The 18,833-nt window shown below is 40.7% G+C and overlaps 1 protein-coding gene across 4 annotated transcripts in view; it reads left to right on the top strand.

The window, feature by feature from the left end:
* Window positions 1–18,833, top strand: part of ZGRF1 (zinc finger GRF-type containing 1) — a 171,535-nt gene that overhangs the window by 108,396 nt on the left and 44,306 nt on the right. For all 4 annotated transcript variants that reach the window (XM_056564937.1, XM_056564962.1, XM_056564952.1 and 1 more), the window contains 5 exons: window positions 8,277–8,415; window positions 11,292–11,473; window positions 14,334–14,530; window positions 16,254–16,393; window positions 17,280–17,426. In XM_056564937.1, the coding sequence (XP_056420912.1) occupies window positions 8,277–8,415; window positions 11,292–11,473; window positions 14,334–14,530; window positions 16,254–16,393; window positions 17,280–17,426 (805 nt within the window). The remainder of the gene's footprint in view (window positions 1–8,276; window positions 8,416–11,291; window positions 11,474–14,333; window positions 14,531–16,253; window positions 16,394–17,279; window positions 17,427–18,833) is intronic.

Below are 18,833 nucleotides of genomic sequence, written 5' to 3'. Positions count from 1 at the left end.
GGAGTCTGTTTTCCAGGAAGCTCGGAGATAGGAATGGGCCGGGTCCCAGGCAGTGAATCTTAGCAGAAAGAATGGTGCAATCCAGCTTCCTAAAACTTCAATGTTTTATTAATCCATTAAAAATAGAACAAAAAAGTGAGGTGCAGGTTAAAAGCCAAATGAAATGCCGACGCCTTTAGGTTTAAAGAAAAACCTTATTCATAGCAATGTTTAAGGACAGAAAAAATGCTGCTATTAATACCTTAACCTAGCAGGGAATGAGAGTGAGTGAGGTCCGCCTATCAGAGGGCGTGGTTAGACCTCTTACCTGCTATTCGTTAATACAAAAGTGGACAGGTGTCATGTACGGTTCGTATTGCTGTTAAACAATCATGGTGATTAGCAATAATTTATAAATTTGACTTGCCCATAATCATGACACATAATACATATCTATTCATTTCACCAGTGATCTAATAGATATAAGCAAGATCGTTTTTATAGTTCAATCCTTGTGGAAATCTGGTGTCCAGACGGAGGATCCAAAACGCCTCCCGTCTGAACACCAGTTTACGCCTGTCACCGCCTTGTCTGGGCGGTTTAACCCTCTCAATTACTTGAATGTCAAGGTGGGTTGTATCTCCAGCATGTTGTTCCAAAAAGTGTTTTGTAAGTCCCGATACCGTACGCTGGGGGTTAAGTAATAGGTTACGGAAGGCAAGGTGTTCAGCAATTCTGATTTTCAGTTTTCTAGTCGTGCAACCGACATATTGTAAATTGCAAGATGTGCATGTGGCCAGGTAGATAACATGTGTAGTGTAGCAGTTTATTATCGTTTTGATGTTATAACTGATATTCGTAGATGTAGATGTGAATTGTTTGGTATTCTTGATGAAGTTACATAGGTTGCAATGTGTATGGCCACATTTGTATGATCCTGTACAATGCAGCCAGCTTTGTTGTCAATTCGATCCTTTTCGGTGGTCACTCGGGAGAGTTGGTTATAAAGTGATTTGCCCCTCCGGGGGACCACTCTAACTCCTACACACAGTATTTTGGAAAGGACTTCATCATGATGGAGAACAGGTAGATGTTTTAGCACAATTTGTTTAATGCAGTCAAAATCTGTGCTGTATGATGTACTAAAGGTTAATGGATCTGTAGATAGTTTGTTCTTGTTTTTTTTGATATGTTGTGATTTTTTTATTTAAGTAGTGGTTTTGAGTTGACAATATTGATAACTCTTTGGATATCACCCTCCATGTAACCTCGTGTTTAACTCTTCCTATTCTGAAGGGTTGGGCGAAGGTTCGCTGAGCGGTCTGTAATCAGTCATGGAGGGAAACGCAATTTCGGATTATCCATCATGTCGTTTATGGTTTCATCTTTCCCCGCAAGCCTGCACATCCAGACCGCATAGAGGAATGCCCTAAGTGTGGGCAGCACATAACAGACCTGCACCATGGGCTGGTTACCTGCCCATTTTCGGATCCGTTTTGGTCTGACCTCTTTGTGGTACAAACTTCTACACCTGCAATAATCTGAAGTTTTTCTACAAATCAAGAGGTATCTTTTTATTGACTTTACAGATTTGGGCCGTACTAAGGAAAAATTTTAATTTTTTTTTTAAAGGAGGCCTTTTCATGGTAATGGTTTTTGTCTGAGGAAATACTGAAGATCATGAGACCTTTTAGGGGAGACTACATGGTACCTGACGAGGTCTTTAGCGGGTTCTTAGGTAGGCTGGATATCTCTTCAGGGACAGCACCTACTCCTTAGGTTTACTATGGGTGGGCTTGGAGGGGCTTTTGGACGATGGAGGCTGGTGGAACCATGCTGCGTTTTTTTCCCTTGCTTTTACCGCAAATGTTTCTTCTGTAGACATGTGTTTTTTTGTTAGTGTTGTAGAAAAAAAAAAAAAAACACACACAGTCATACTGCCTGGGTTTTCCTGCAGAGGGTGGCCCTCAGGGATCTCTTTGATATCTTGGGTTGGAGAGGAGGGTTATTTCTGTTCTATTATTCCTATAGGCATTCGGGACACGGGTCTTTGGCTGGTGTCCTTGACTCTATGGGGTTTTGTATATTTGGTTTAACATGTTTCCATGTCAGGGGAGTGTCCTGGCTTACATGTTCTCTATATTGTATTGTTAAAATCCAAATAAAAAGTTGTTTAAAAAAAAATAATTCCTGTGGAGCATATACAGTCATGGCCGTAAATGTTGCCACCCCTGAAATTTTGAAAATGAAGTATTTCTCACAGAAAAGGATTGCAGTAACATATATTTTGCTATACGCATGTTTATTCCCTTTGTGTATATTGGAACTAAACCAAAAAAGAGAGGAAAAAAACTAATTGGACATAATGTCACACCAAACTCCAAAAATGGTCTGGACAAAATAATTGCCACCCTTTCAAAATTGTGGAAAAATAAGATTTTTTTCAGGCATGTGATGCTCCTTTTAAATACCTTGGGCAATTAACAGTTGTGGGCAATATGAAAATCACACCTGAAAACAGATAAAAAGGAGAGGAGTTCACTTAGTCTTTGCATTGTGTGTCTGTGTGTGCAACACTAAGCATGGACAACAGAAAAAGGAGAAGAGAACTGTCGGAGGACTTGAGAAACAAAATTGTGGAAAAATATCAACAATCCCAAGGTTACAAGTCCATCTCCAGAGATCTAGATTTGCCCTTGTCCACAGTGCACAACATTATCAAGAAGTTTGCAACCCATGGCACTGTAGCTAATCTCCCTGGGCATGGATGGAAGAGAAAAATTGATGAAAGGTGTCAAGGCAGAATAGTCTCAATGGTGGATAAGCAGCCCCAAACAAGTTCCATAGATATTCAAGCTGTCCTGCAGGCTCAGGGAGCATCAGTGTCAGCGCAAGCTATCCGTCATCATTTAAATTAAATGAAATGCTATGGCAGGAGACCCAGGAGAACCCCACTGCTGACACAGAGGCATAAAAAAGCAAGACTACATTTTGCCAAAATGAACTTGAGTAAGCCAAAATCCTTCTGCGAAAACATCTTGTGGACAGATGAGACAAAGATAGAGCTTTTTGGTAAAGCACATTCTTCTACTGTTTACCGGAAACTGAATGAGGCCTACAAAGAAAAGAACACAGTACCTACAGTGAAATATGGTGTAGGTTCAATGATGTTTTGGGGTTGTTTAGCTGCCTCTGGAACTGGGTGCCTTGAATGTATGCAAGGCATCATGAAATCTGAGGATTACCAACTAATTTTGGGTCTCACTGTACAGCCCAGTGTCAGATAGCTGGGTTTACGTCGAGATCTTATGTCTTCCAATAGGACAATGACCCCAAACATATGTCAAAAGCACCCAGAAATGGATGGCAATAAAGCACTGGAGAGTTCTGAAGTGTCCAGCAGTGAGTCCAGATCTAAATCCCATTGAACATCTGTGGAGAGATCTTAAAATTGCTGTTGGGGAAAAGGCCCTTCCTATAATAGAGACCTGGAGCAGTTTGCAAAGGAAGAGCGTTCCAAGATTCTGGCTGAGAGGTATAAGAAGCTTATTGATGGTTATAGGAAACAACTGAGTTCAGTTATTTTTTCCAAAGGGTGTGCAACCAAATATTAAGTTAAGGGTGCCAATAATTTTGTCCAGCCCATTTTTGGAGTTTGGTGTGACATTATGTCCAATTTGCAGTTTTTCCTCCTTTTTTTGGTTTAGCTCCAATACACACATAGGCAATAAACATGTGTATAGCAAAACATGTGTTACTGCAATCCTTTTCTGTGAGAAATTCATTTTCTGGAAAAATTCCAGGGGTGCCAACATTTACGACCATGACTGTAGCTGCTGATAAGTATTGGAAGAATTAAGATTTTTAAATAGAAGTAATCTACAAATCTGTTTAACTTTCTGACACCAGTTGTTTAAAAAAAAAATGTTTATAAGGGAAGTACCCCTTTAACCCGTTGAGGACCCTGGGTGTCCTGATGCCCTGGGACTTAAGGACCTAGGGTGTACCTGTATGCCCGTGAGAATTCCGGTCTCTGCCGGGCGGGGACCGGACCGGAATGCCTGCTGAAATCATTCAGCAGGCACCCCATGCAAACCCCTGGGGGCCTCCTGAGACCTCCCCATGTTGGCGATCAATTCATTGTGGCGATTCCGGGTCAATCGGGTCCCCGGTGACCCGGAAAAAAGGAGTGATAGTGCACTGGTTCCACCTCACGATCGTTCTGATTCGTCGGCCGTTACCGGCTGTTGCATAACTACAACCCCCAGCATGCACGGACAGCCAAAGAGTTGTAATTGTAGCTGGGAGTTGTAGTTTTGCAACAACTGAAGGTTTACAGTGTACAGGGTACATTCACACGGGCGGGAGTTTACAGCGAGTTTCTCACTTCAAGTTTGAGATGCAGCAAATTTCCTGCTGCAGCTCAAACTCCCAGCGGGAAACTCTCTGTGAACTCTGTGAACCCCCCCATCCCCCCCCCCCCCCCGCCTGTGTGAATGTACCCTAAAAACACTACACTACACAAAATAAAAAGTAAAACACAACATATACCCCTACACTGTCGTAGTCGTCACCTTCCCTCCCCCCCCCCAATAAAAATGAAAAACATCTGGTACGGCACTCTTTCCAAAATGGAGCCTCCAGCTGTTGCAAAACAACAACTCCCAGTATTGCCGGACAGCCATTGACTGTCCAGGCATGCTGGGAGTTTTGCAACAGCTGGAGGCACCCTGTTTGGGAAACACTGCCATAGGGTAATTTTAGTATCTGAGGCAAGTGTCATTCTTGCATCCGGGTCCGTCCCTGTGCAAATCCCCACTTTAGGCCTCAAATGCGCATGGAGATCCCTCACTTCGGAGCCCTGTGGTATTTCAAGGCAACAGTTTAGGGCCACATGTGGGGTATTTCCGTACTCTGGAGAAATTGCCTAACAAATTTTGGTGTGATTTTTCTCCTTTTACCCCTTATAAAAAGGTAAAGTTGGGGTCTACCCCAGCATGTTATTGTAAAAAATTACCTTTTTTACATTAACATGCTGGTGTTGACCCATACTTTTCATTTTCACAAGACATGCAGGCTCAGGAGTGAGCGCGCACCATGTACATTTGAGGTGATTTACACAGGGGTGGCTGATCGTCACAGCGGTTCTGACATAAATGGAATAAAAAACCATGTGACCCCATTTTGGTAAAACTACACCCCTTATGGAACGTAACAGGGGGTTATTGTGAGCCTTAACACCCCACAGGTGTTTGAAGAATTTTCGTTAAAGTTGGACGTGAAAATGTAATTATTTTATTTTTTCACAAAAATGCTGATGTTATCACAAATTTTTCATTTTCACAAGGGGTAATAGGAAAAAAGCTGCCCATAATTTGTAACACCATTTCTTCTGAGTATATAAATACCCCATGTGTGGACGTAAAGTGCTCTGCTGGTGCACTACAGGTCTCAGAAGAAAATGAGCGCCATTGGGCTTTTGGAGAGAGAATTTGGCTGGAATTGATAGCCGTGTGTTTACAAAGCCCCCATGGTGCCAGAACGGGGGATCCCCCCCACGTGACCCCATTTTGGAAACTACTCCCCTCAAGGAATGTAAGAAGGCGTGCAGTGAGCATTTACACCCCACAGGTGTCTGACAGATTTTTTGAACAGTGGTCCATGAAAATTAAAAATAAAATGTTTTATTTGCACAGCCCACTGTTCCAAAGGTCTGTAAAACGCCAGTGGGGTGTAAATGCTCACTTCACCACTTATTACATTCCGTGAGGGGTGTCGTTTCCGGAATAGGGTCACATGTGGGGTGGGTCCACTGTTCTGGCACATGGGGGATTTGTAAAGGCAAATGGCCCCCGACTTCCATTACAAACAAATTCTTTCTCCAAAAGCCCAATGGCGCTTCTTCTCTTCTAAGCATTGTAGTGTGCCCGCAGAGCACTTGACATCCACATATGTAGTAATTCCATACTCAGAAGAAATGGGGTTACAAATTTTGGGGGGCATTTTCTCCGATTACCTCTTGTAAAAATGGTCAATTTTGGTGGGGAAAAACTGCATTTTAGGCAAAAAGTGATACATTTCAATTACACATCTGACATTAACGAAAAGTCGTCAAACACCTGTGAGTGTTAAGGCTCCCTGTACCCCTTGTTACGTTCCTTGAGGGGTGTAGTTTCCAAAATAGTATGCAATGTGGGTTTTTCTTTTCTGCGACATGCCCCCCAAAAACCATTTCAGCAAAACTCACTCTCCAAAATTCCATTGTCGCTCCTTCCCTTCTGAACCTTGTAGTGCACACACAGAGCACTTGACATCCACATATGAGGTATTTCCTTACTCAAGAGAAATTGGATTCCAAATATTAGGGGGATTTCTCTCCTTTTACCCCTTGTAAAAATTCAAACTTTGCTGTTATTCCTGTGAAAAACCTAAAGGGTTAACACACTTTCTGAATGTCATTTTGAATACTTTGAGGGGTGAATTTTTTATAATGGGGTCATTTATGGGGTATTTCTAATATGAAGGCCCTTCAAATTCACTTCAAAACTGAACTGATCCCTAAAAAATTCAGATTTAGAAAAATTGGAAAATTGCTGCTGAACTTTGAAGCCCTCTGATGTCTTCCAAAAGTAAAAACATGTCAACTTTATGATGCAAACATAAAGTAGACATATTGTATATGTGAATCAATATATAATTTATTTGGGATGTCCATTTTCCTTATAAGCAGAGAGTTTCAAAGTGAAAAAAATGAAACATTTTCAAATCTTGCATCAAATTTTGGAATTTTTCACCAAGAAATGATGCAAGTATCGACGAAAATTTACCACTAACATAAAGTAGAATATGTCACGAAAAAACAATCTCTGAATCAGAATAAAAAGTAAAAGCATCCCAGAGTTATTAATGCTTAACCCCTTAAGGACCCAGGACGTATGGGTACTTCCTGGGTCCCGGCCCTGCGATATAATGCGGGGTCACACTGATCGTGGTGCCGCGCGCTATTAACCCTCAAAGCTGAGCCGCGCGGCTAAAAACGAAAGTGAAAGTTGCCAGTTAGCTCAGGGAGCTGTTCGGGATCGCCGTGGTATAATCGCGGCATCCCGAACAGCTGTAGCACAGGAGGAGGTCTTCTTACCTTCTCCTGCGCTGTCCGATCGCCGATTGAATGCTTCAAGCCTGAGATCCAGGCTTGAGCATTCAGTCGCCGAAAAACACTGATTGATCCATTCCTATGGAGATGGATCAGTTAATTCAATGTTATAGCCCCCTATAGTAGCTATAATATTGCATTAAAAAAGTGTAAAAAAAATCATTAACCCTTTCAATTATCCCTTCCCCTAATAAAAGTTTGAATCACCCGGCATTTCCAAGAATAAAAAAAACAGTGTAAATAAAAACATATGTGGTATCGCCGTGTGCGGAAATGTCTGAATTATAAAAATATACCACTTTTTAAACCGCACGTTCAATGGCGTACGCACAAAAAAATTCCAAAGTCCAAAATAGCGCATTTTTGATCACTTTTTATACCACAAAAATGTGAATAAAAAGTGATCAAAAAGTCTGATCAGAACAAAAGTGGTACCGCTAAAAACTTCAGATCACGGTGCAAAAAATGAGCCCTCATTGCGCCCTGAACACAGAAAAATAAAAAAGTTATAGGGGTCAGAAGATGACCATTTTAAACGTATAAATTTTCCTGCATGTATTCATGATTTTTTTCTGAAGTGATACAAAATCAAACCTATACAAGTAGGGTATCATTTTAACCGTATGGACCTACAGAATAAAGATAAGGTATCCTTTTTTGCCGAAAAATGTACTGCGTAAAAACGGAAGCCCCCAAAACATACAAAATAGTGTTTTTTCATAAATTTTGTCGCACATTGATTTTTTTTCCCCGTTTCACCGTAGATTTTTGGGGAAAATGACTGTCATTACAAAGTAGAATTAGTGACGCAATAAATAAGCCATCATATAGAATTTTAGGTGAAAATTTTAAAGAGTTATGATTTTTTTAAGTTAAGGAGGAAAAATTGAAAATGAAAAAAAAACGGAAGAAGCCCGGGTACTTAAGGGGATAAAGTGACAGTGACAATGGGCTGGGTCCTTAAGGGGTTAAAAGGTGAAGTGGATACTATTGATCTTGTGACAATGGCACATAAACAATGGTTTTATTTGATGTCTCATCAGGTAACTGTATGACAAAATGTGGGGGTTTCAAGAAATATTTTGTTAATGTGGTTTCATATTATATATATTTTTATCCTGACCATATCCATATTCTTACCTAGATTGTGCTGTCCTGTGAACTTGGATTTCCATGTAGACAGACTGTTCTATCTTCATCAGTTCCAAAGAGAAAAATAAAAATTCCAGCTTTGTTCAAATCTGCAGCACATTATAAGCAAGTCTCCAGTGCTTGTCTTGCAGGTGGGAAAAAGTTCTGTCATTAATATATTTTAAACAGTGTACAAAGTAATATAAATTATAGTTAGCTACTGTATGTATAGACATTCATTTAATCATATGCTAATAAAGTTTATTCATTGTAATGAAAAAAAATCTCCAATTTTACATTAGACTTCCAATGTCAACTCCTCATATTTTTCAAGATCTCTTCTTGATGTCATCCAGATGAACAATTTATTCTTTATTTCCAGGGAATAAAATCTTGATGATCATGTGCATTACAGTCATTGTCAGAGTTTTGTCTTGTAATGAACTGTGCATCTGAGCGTTGATTACAAGACCAGCACAGATTTTCAGCCTCTAGAAGTAAAAACTAAAGAATTTCTCTTAAAGGGGTCATCCAGGAATAGAAAAACAGAGCTACTTCCTATCAAAAACTGCTCCCCGTCTGTCTCCAGGTTGGGTGTGGTTCTGCAGCTTAGTTTTATTAAAGTGAATGGAGCCAAGTTGTAAAACCACACCCAAACTGAAGACAGACGTGGAGCTGTTTTTGGAAGAAATTAGCTGCATTTTTCTATTCCTGGATAACCCCTTTTATATATAGCATTTATATGTTGCTCACTTGCTTTTTCTTCTTGGCTTATGGGAGGGGGCGTGTCCATCTCTCTCACTTACTATGATGACTCATCTGCTCTGAGTCTGGGAGCAGCCTGGCAGTCTGCAAATCACTGCACATAAGTTTTTATGCATACATTTTCTATCTGTTCCTAGTAAAGCTGGATGCTAATCAACATAGCTGTCACTATGTGTGTCATTCAGCTTTCATGGACTCCTGAATGTCTGATTAGCTTATTTGTCATTCAGGAGTCAGAGAAAGCTTTGGCTGTTCAAGCATGCTGGGAGTTGTAGTTTTGCATTGCAACAGCTGGAGCTGCAGTTTTTCTAAAGCACTATGTTAGAGCAGTGTTACCTTTATCTGTTGCAAAACTATCAATCTTGAGAATACACAGCTTTAAAACAGAGTTTTACAAAGATTGTACCCCCAGCTGTTGCAAAACTACAACTCAAATCATGGGAGTTGTAGTTTAGGAACAGCTGAAGGCTGTAGTGGTGCAATGGTGATCTCCTATACTGGATACCAACACACTTTATGTCCGGTATCCGGTATGCTGCAAAATACATATTGTCTGTCTGCAGAAAGATAGATGACCCCTAGTGGCGGCTATTTTTATTTTTTTGTAAAATTGCCATTTTTTTTAATTAATGTATATTTTAAAAAGTCATTTTATCAGTAGTACTAGAATATATAAAAAGTTTTTCATAATGACAGTGCCTCTTTAAGTCACTGCAAGAAGAAATTGAGTAAACTGGGGAATTCGTACACAAAATATGTTTTATTTGCTAAAACCATAATACCCCTTTAGGGTAGGGTCACACGTAACAGATCCACAGCGTATTTTACGCTACGGATCCTCCGGTGACCCAACCAATAGTGTGCCTCACCCCGCCCCCTGGCCTTCTCGCAGCGGCAATCCACCACTCAGAGCAACCACAGAAGGGCATGTGAGTCGCCGAGTGCACTGTCTACTCAGACATCACGGAGCATCCGTGATGTCTGAGTACACTGCGCATGTGTGAAGTGACTCGCAGGCCCCTGTGTGGCTGCTCGGAGCAGTGGCATGCCGCTGCGGGCAGGCCAGGGGGCAGGGCAACAGCTAGAGGCACACTATGGATTGGGTCACTGGAGGATCCGCAGCGTAAAATACGATGCGGATCCGTTAGTTGTGACCCTACCCTTAAAGTTCAGCATTTCTTTCCATCTGGCTAAATAGGATCAGATAACAGCTAGGAGTTAGTTTGAATGAATGGGTGTTACATCATTTATGACCACTGGGGGTCTGAGATCCCCCATCAAGAATGAAGTGTTCTCTTGCCACCCTGCTGTGCATGGAACTGCAGTGTAGCCCCATGGAAGTGAATAGGGTTGACTGTGGTTCCTTGCACTGCAGGATAGCTGAAAATGTTTTAGTGTAGATAAAAAATCAAAAGGGGACAAAGCCCTGTGTCTTTTTCTCAATTGGTGGGAGTCCTAGAAGTCAAACCCCCACAATCAAATGTAATAGCATATGTTAGTGATTTGCCATCACTTTATGAGATGGAAATACCCCTTTTAATACATCAGCCTTCAATGATACAAATTGACATTTGTATCAATAATTATAAACCTTTTTGACATGTCAGTTAGAAATGACATGAACTGTTATTGGCATGAACTGTTAATGGCAGTGGGACCCCTACTTATTCCAAGAATGAGAGGAGCTTGGTGCACACTATTTTTAAGAAAGGAGACTACCATACTGGGTTATAGTTCTAGTAAACATATTTACAAAGAGGTGTCACTCGCCTAAATCCGTTCAGTATATACAGAGTTCTGGCACTTAATGCTGCATTGCTATCCAGTGCGCAATGGAGGCAGGGAGCCAGCTTACCAAGCTCCCCTGCTTTCTCCATATTCTCTAACTGCCCTGCCCCTCATTAATATGCTAATAAACATCACAGGTGACTGCTCTGCTTTCTGTGTGCTCACCTATAACCTTCATTAGCAAAATTACTGAAGTGGCTGGTGGACAGAGAATATAGAGAAGGCAGGGGAGCTGGGTGAGCTTGCTCCCAGCCTCCATTATGTGATGGATAGTAATTCAGCAAGAAATGTACAGTTCCAGAACTCTTCATATACTGAATGGTTTTAAGTGACCCCTCTTTGTGAAGCTGTTCACCTGCACTCTAACCCAGCATATTGAGTTTAGTGCGGGTGAACAAGGTGTCAGGTTGTCTTGAAATTTTACAAAAGGTAGCAGTTTTTGTTCACCTACAATATATTTTATTTTTTTGTGCAGAACATTTGAATATAATAATGTATGAGCTGTCACAGCGACTGCACAGAGCTTTCTCCAAAGTTGACATGTCTTTTTATACTTCAAACGGAGATGAGACACAGAAGAAAGATAATGCTGCTCCCCTTTGTCTACACCAACAGCCAGCTAAGCTTGTAATGGTCAGAAAAGAAGGCCCCAACAAGGTAAAGTTTTAAGATTAAGTAAGATTTATGTCCATATAATACTCATTCGATTGAATTATGACTTTAGAGCCTTAGGTCTCCATTTAACCTATTAACCTATACACTGTGTTAAAGGGGTACTCCGCCCCTAGACATCTTATTCCCTATCCAGAGAATAGGGGATAAGATGTGTGATCATGCCAATGAGAGGCTGCAGTGATGTCTGGCTCGGCTAGTGAGTGGCAGTATGACACACAGGGTCTCGATGTCACTCCGGGTCCAAGCATCACATTGCAGCTCAGGAAGAGGATCGCAGCCAGGGACCGAACCTTGACACCGGAGGCACCACAGGAGTGCTGGAGGAAAGTAATTTTTTTTTTTTTTAAATTTTTGTCATATTGTAGAACGGGCATGGTTATATAAAAGAAAAAAAAAAAAAACCTCTTGCTGGATAACCGCTTCAACTCTTTCCTGGTTCCCTAAAGCTTCTCTTTTTTTTTTTTTTATCAAATTAATCGAACAAATAAACGGCCAACTAATCGAAGATAAGAGTTAGTTGAGTATATATATGTGTGACACAGACAGTTTCAGATTTGAAACAAACTTGTATCATTTACATTCTTATAGGTGTCAGTTGACACCTATTCTATATGCATGTGATCGCATTACTATTGCACTATTATCATTTTACGACTTTAAAAAAAAAATGATATCTGATTTGTTAAATAACTTCTACGTATTATACTGTATAAGTAGGACATGTCAAGAATACTCTATAGTTTGTGATTGTAATTTATTTTATTTTTATGTGTCTTAAACATATCTATTTCAGTTACAGCTGGTGTCTTCAGAACCAAATTACTCTAATTACATTGTTTACTAATTTTTTTAATAAACGGTGCTGCATCTCTCTGGGGAAGATTTATCTAAACTTGTCCAGAGGAAAAGATGCTGAGTTTCCCATAGCAACCAATCAGATTGCTTCTTTAGTTTTTGAAAAATGAAAGAAGCAGTCTGGTTGCTATGGGAAACTCAGCAACTTTTCCTCTGGACAGGTTTTGATAAATCTCCCCCTTTAATAGTAATGTGTAATCCAACAACACAAAAAATGTGCGCACACCCAACATTATAAAGAAAAAAAGGACCAGACGATTAAAAGCAATTAAATTTTTTTTACATGGGTCCAGTAAAATAAACTGGAAACCTTACCAAAATAAAAATAAAATTATTTTCCAAAAATAGGGCATGAGCAGGAATATGAGATATAGGCACAATCCAGTATATACATTTGCAATAATCCAAGTATATGGGATACACATTAACTGAAGGATGTTGCTTAGTGTGCAACAGTATGTGTGAGGCCCTTTTTCTCAGTACACACATCATTGGCAGGTTTTATTCTATTACCACATATAGATTGCCTTTTTGGTGTGTGTGTGTGTGTGTGGGGGGGGGGGGGGGGGGGTTATGATTTAGTAAGTGATATTGTTTTTGTGACTGTGTATCCTAAATACCTAGTTCATTGGTTATTTATATACAGTTATGTTACTATACTTTTATATTACTGCTCATGCCTATTATTTATTTTTATTTTTTTTGGGGGGGGGGGGGGGGGGGGGAGAGGTTTCCAGCTTATTTTACTGGACACATATGACATTCTGTGTGTTTTTTTTAAGTGCTTTTAATCCCTAATTTAATAATAACTCAAATTAATCCCTAATTTAATAATAACTCAAGAAATTATATATTAAATCATTATAATTTGGGGTGTGTAAACATTCCTTTGTGGCTTTATATATGTTACTACATTTTGTGCATCTTGGGTAAAGGTGCTATAACAATAATAATAATTTATTTTATATAGCACACTAAGATTCTGCAGCGCTGTACACTCAAATTGGTCCCTGTAGTCACAATCTAAATATGTTCAGCAGGAATAGCATTCTATAATGTGAGGTCAAATGGAGCATGGACTTCCGCTCCTACACTTGGACTGAATTGGGCTTCCAGATAGGCCTGGTGCAATGTATCTTTGATGTCCCAAATCTTTCTGTTCTACGCCCTGCCGTTGTGTACTACAGTACGGGCGAAACAAGTGGATTTCTTTTTCCACCTTGGAGCTCTGCCATAATAAAGTTACTACTACTACTACAGCTCCCTCTGAGAGGGTGTTCTAGAACAAGTGGCAAGGGCTTAAGAAAAGTAAAGAACGACCAGCTCCTGAAATCCTAGAAATTCACTTGGATAGCCCTGCTCCAGTCACAGCTAGGTATGATCCTTTTGGATGGAGGCACAAAAATGGTGTCTCCATCTTGAAGGTTTTTTTGCAGAACTGTAATAAACTCAAGTTTTTAAGTTATACCTGTGTCTGGCTCCCTTTTTGCACACAACCACCAAGGATGCCCCAAAACACCATCAGCCAGAGAGTGCCTGGGATAAGCTACAAATACAACCCCATGACACTCTGCCAGCTCAAGGAGTGTGAGCATTTCCTTTGGAAGCCATCTGCTTACTGTTACCATTGTAACCTAGACTTTGACTCAGCTGAGAACTGCAGGCCTCAGCAATTCCACAGTTCTCCCTCTAAGTTCCACCTGCGCTCCCTCTGGACTCCAACAGCCCAGAAGAAATTTACATCCAGCTGCCAGATTAGGACTACAACTCTTCTATGTTAGTAGAGCAGCAGGGTTGTCAGGTGTAGCTAAATTCAAAGCTCTGGTGTTTGTGGAAAGGAGAGCAGTGCTGTAACAGGGTGAGGTGAGTATTCCCTTTTAATGTTTTATTGTGATTCTAATAATACAATTAAAAATATATGCATATTTAAGAAAAAAAAAATAATGAAAATTGAGATGATTGTACTTCTAATTTCTGTCTTCATTAGGGCCGCTTCTTTTATTCTTGTGATGCACCCAAAGACAGTCAATGTAAGTTCTTTAAATGGCTAAATGAAGTAAAGGGGACACATATAAGAAGGGACACACAGGAATCCCGATTGGTTATGACAGATATGAAAAGTCTGTCTGGATACATCAGATGTCAGAATATGAACCTGTATGAGGAGAGCCAGCTCATTATTAGGTATGCATTGATTGTTTATTTTCTTTACCAATGCATTAGCTTCTGAATTAAGCTGAAAGTGATCTGTTTATATTTAGGCCACTGCTCTCAAACATGTCATACACCATCACCAGTCAGAACATAGTAATGCCTGTGCCCCAACAGTTGTTGCAAATTAAACCTAACACTCACTATTCCTCTTGTCACATTACCATAACCACAAACAAAGGCAATTATGTTGCTAAACCAAATATTGCTGCCGCCATATTGGAGACCATCTCTCCAGCTGTACCACACCTACAGATTAGTGGGCCACTCAGTGGTGAAGCCTATCCAGCAGTTTTAGAAGTATTGTTCTAGTTCATCTTATGACAAATGCCTCATGTAGAACATATGGAGCAACACCCACACATTAAATCAGTTATGTTTTATATTTGTTAAAATAATGTGCCTTTTTATGCATAGCATTTTAAATTTCGTTTATTTTCCACTGTTTTAAAGCTAATTTGTTAAATCTGTGGATGAAATAGCACACGAATATATATTCTAACACACATAAATATTTTGATTAAATTGATTAAATTGTAGTAGACATGTGTAGACTAGGGTGCTATATGGTAAAAAGCATAGATCAAAACATGAAAACTCATTGAAAGTATTTAAATAAATGAAACATATTTTCAGATTACTGCACAGAATCATTACTTAAGCTGTCCAGGTAGGAAGCAGCGCCAGAACCTGCCCCCAGCACTAGTTTACCCGTGTCTCGTCGGCATTATTTCAAACTATGATTACTCTGATTTGCCTAAGCGTATCAAAGTAATTCATAGTGTACTGGGCTGGCAATGCCTTCACCAGTTCTATTCTGCCCACAGTTTAGGCAGCATTAAGCTAATGACAGGTTCCCTTTAATACTGAGCAGCATAGCCACTACATGATATATAGTGCTGTTCCTGGAAAACAACAAAAAGGGCCGTGCTTGTCAAAGTTGCATGCTACCTTAAAGGAGTAGTCCAGTGGTGACCCAGTGGTAAACAACTTATCCCCTATCCTAAGGATAGGGGATAAGTTTGAGATCGCGGGGGGTCCGACCGCTGGGGCCCCCTGCGATCTCCTGTACGGAGCCCCGACAGCCCGCGGGAAGAGGGCGTGTCGACCTCCGCACGAAGCGGCGGCCGACACGCCCCCTCAATACAACTCTATGGCAGAGCCGGAGCGCTGTCTTCGGCAATCTCCAGCTCTGCCATAGAGATGTATTGAGGGGGCGTGTCGGCCGCGGCTTCGTGCGGGGGTCGACACCCGCTATCTGGCCGGAGAGCCTGGCCCCCGTACAGAGAGATCGCAGGGGGCCCCAGCGGTCGGACCCCCGCAATCTCAAACTTATCCCCTATCCTTAGGATAGGGGATAAGTTTTTCACCACTGGACTACCCCTTTAAGTCATCCAACAGTGCGGAGTCCTGAGGGTAAGCCATCAATATTTTGTCCTGGAAAGCAAAATTAACATATTTACAATTAGCAGTAACTATTCCATATTTGTAATGTGCAATATAAATACTGTTGTACATCTTACTGAAAAAAAAAAAGAAATAGGAATAATTGGCTGTAAAGTGGAAAAGAAAAAAAAAGGTAATTGCTTCCTTGCTACTTGTAAATAATTAAAGCTAAACCCAATATTTAGTTTTATATGAAATAGGTTTGGTCCTGAGTTTCTGAAAATAGTCCTCTGCACATTATGTTTTATAGAAAAATTTCGACTTTTCCAAAAAGACAGTTTGGGAAATTTCAAAAATTTGCCAATGTGGATTCCGAATTTACTGGAGAGTCGAAACCAAAACTGTATCTTAAGCTGAGTCGTAAGCATAGTTCATCTGCTTACAGCAAAGGTAACCAAGTGTGAATGTAACTCAAAAATAGAGAAACAGACATGGCAGCACATCCACAACTTTTATGTGCTATGATCAAGTAGTTTTTCCAGCATAAATTCTAAAACGAACTGGTTGTTAGTATACCTTTTGATCAAAATATACAAGCCCACTTACCAGGTCAAGGCCACATAAGAGTGGGTCTCTGAACTAAAACTAGCACAGTGCTGGGCAACGGCCACCGCAACACCAACACCAGGCAGCCCCACTCCTGCCTTACCAAGGACATTTGTGCAAGACGTAGATGAGCAACCATGGCTCTTTTTCTCCAACAATGTTTTAAAGTGTGAATGTATAACTGCCTTCTTGTGACTGGAATGGTTATTATATTGTCCACATTATTACATCGTGGTTTTTAAAAGGGTTATCGAGGACAAGAAAAGTATAGCTGTTTTCTTTTTGAAACAACACCACTGTTTAGCTTGTATTGCAGCTCGGTCCTACTGAAGTGAATGACTTGTAATACAACACACAACCTGAGAACAGGTATGATGCTAATTTTAGAAGAAAGCATGTTCATATAATCCTATAGATAATCCCTTTAAAATGAAACAAAAAGAAACTACTGGTTGAAAGGGCAGCATAACTTACTTCAGCATTGTAGGTGATATGCATCTGTGATTATTTTTTTTTACTGAGTAGATGAAAATGTTGACCAATTTAATTTTTTTTTTTTTTTTTTTTTAAGAAGAGCTGTTATGACATCCTTAGAGGTAACCTAAAGGATCAGTGATCTGACCTAAACAGCAGCCTGTCCATGATTTATGTGTAAATTTATGTCATCTTCAGACTGAACAGTTATATATAACTGGACTATTTATAATCCCCTACTTTATCATTTTTTCAGATGATCTCTGGGTTGTTTCAAAGACCCTGAACTTTGATCCACTGGATACATTCATTGCTTTCAGTGTTTTCTTTGGACCCTCTGCTAACAATGATATAGAGATTTCACCTTTAAAAGGATATAGCCCATCCAACTGGCCATCAAATAGTATGTGACTGGTAAAACTGAACAGAGAAATATGAAATTAATTAAAATAATCTTTTTTAAGACTGTGTAAATTGTAAAAGTTTTATACTGTTTTGTTTTATACAGTTTTTTTTGTTGTTTTGCTTTGTGCAAATTTTGGGGGTGGTGTGGTACATTTTTATTGTGGAGAATTAATGTTAACACAAAGATCATGCCATTATCACAAGAGGAGGAGAATCTAGTGACTGACTAGATTGCATGTCTGCATGTACACAATTCACAATACTGGCAGACAGAGTGTTTACAGACATATCAGCCTCTTGACCTTTTAAAAACAAGGTGGAGCACCAGATATCCGCTTTCTTTATCTAAAGCAGTTTGGAAAATTTAAATAACCCAATTGGCAAAATCCCCTTATTTTATGCAAGAAAGTAAAATGTAATTTAAAAAAAAAAAATACAAACATACCTTGCCCACTTTTTTTTTTTTTTTTTACAAAATCCAGCGTAGATACATTGGGGCAGATGACCAGTTGCCCATAGCAACCAATCAGATTGCTTCTTTTATTTTTTTTAGAGGCTTTTTCAAAAGTGATAGAAGCAATATGATATAATGTACATAGTGCAGAGACAAAATACAGGAAGTTTGGGCAGGACAAGCAGGATTCTGTGCAGGCTCCTGGCTTGTCAATCATTCTGATGTGTGAGCTGGGGGCATGTCACAGAGCTTCACTGCACATAGCCCTGTTTATCCTTAGTGTACAGAGTCCTGTTTGTCCTTAGTGTACAGAGCCCTGCTTGTCCTCACTGCACAGAGCCCTGCTTGTCCTCACTGCACAGAGCCCTGCTTGTCCTCGGTGCACAAAGCCCTGCTTGTCCTCAGTGTACAGAGTCCTGTTTGTCCTTAGTGTACAGAGCCCTGCTTGTCCTCACTGCACAGAGCCCTGCTTGTCCTCACTGCACAGAGCCCTGCTTGTCCTCGGTGCACAGAGCCCTGCTTGTCCTCGGTGCACAGAGCCCTGCTTGTCCTCGGTGCACGGAGCCCTGCTTGTCCTCGGTGCACGGAGCCCTGCTTGTCCTCGGTGCACGGAGCCCTGCTTGTCCTCGGTGCACGGAGCCCTGCTTGTCCTCGGTGCACGGAGCCCTGCTTGTCCTCGGTGCACGGAGCCCTGCTTGTCCTCGGTGCACGGAGCCCTGCTTGTCCTCGGTGCACGGAGCCCTGCTTGTCCTCAGTGTACGGAGCCCTGCTTGTCCTCAGTGTACGGAGCCCTGCTTGTCCTCAGTGTACGGAGCCCTGCTTGTCCTCAGTGTACGGAGCCCTGCTTGTCCTCAGTGTACGGAGCCCTGCTTGTCCTCAGTGTACAGAGCCCTGCTTGTCCTCAGTGCACGGAGCCCTGCTTTTCCTCTGCACTTTTTTTTAACTAAGTTT

This window comes from Hyla sarda, chromosome 1 (assembly GCF_029499605.1).
Source record: "Hyla sarda isolate aHylSar1 chromosome 1, aHylSar1.hap1, whole genome shotgun sequence".
Classification (NCBI taxonomy): Eukaryota; Metazoa; Chordata; class Amphibia; order Anura; family Hylidae; genus Hyla; species Hyla sarda.
The sequence above is the reverse complement of the archived record's forward strand: the minus strand, read 5'-3'. Positions and strand labels throughout refer to the sequence as shown.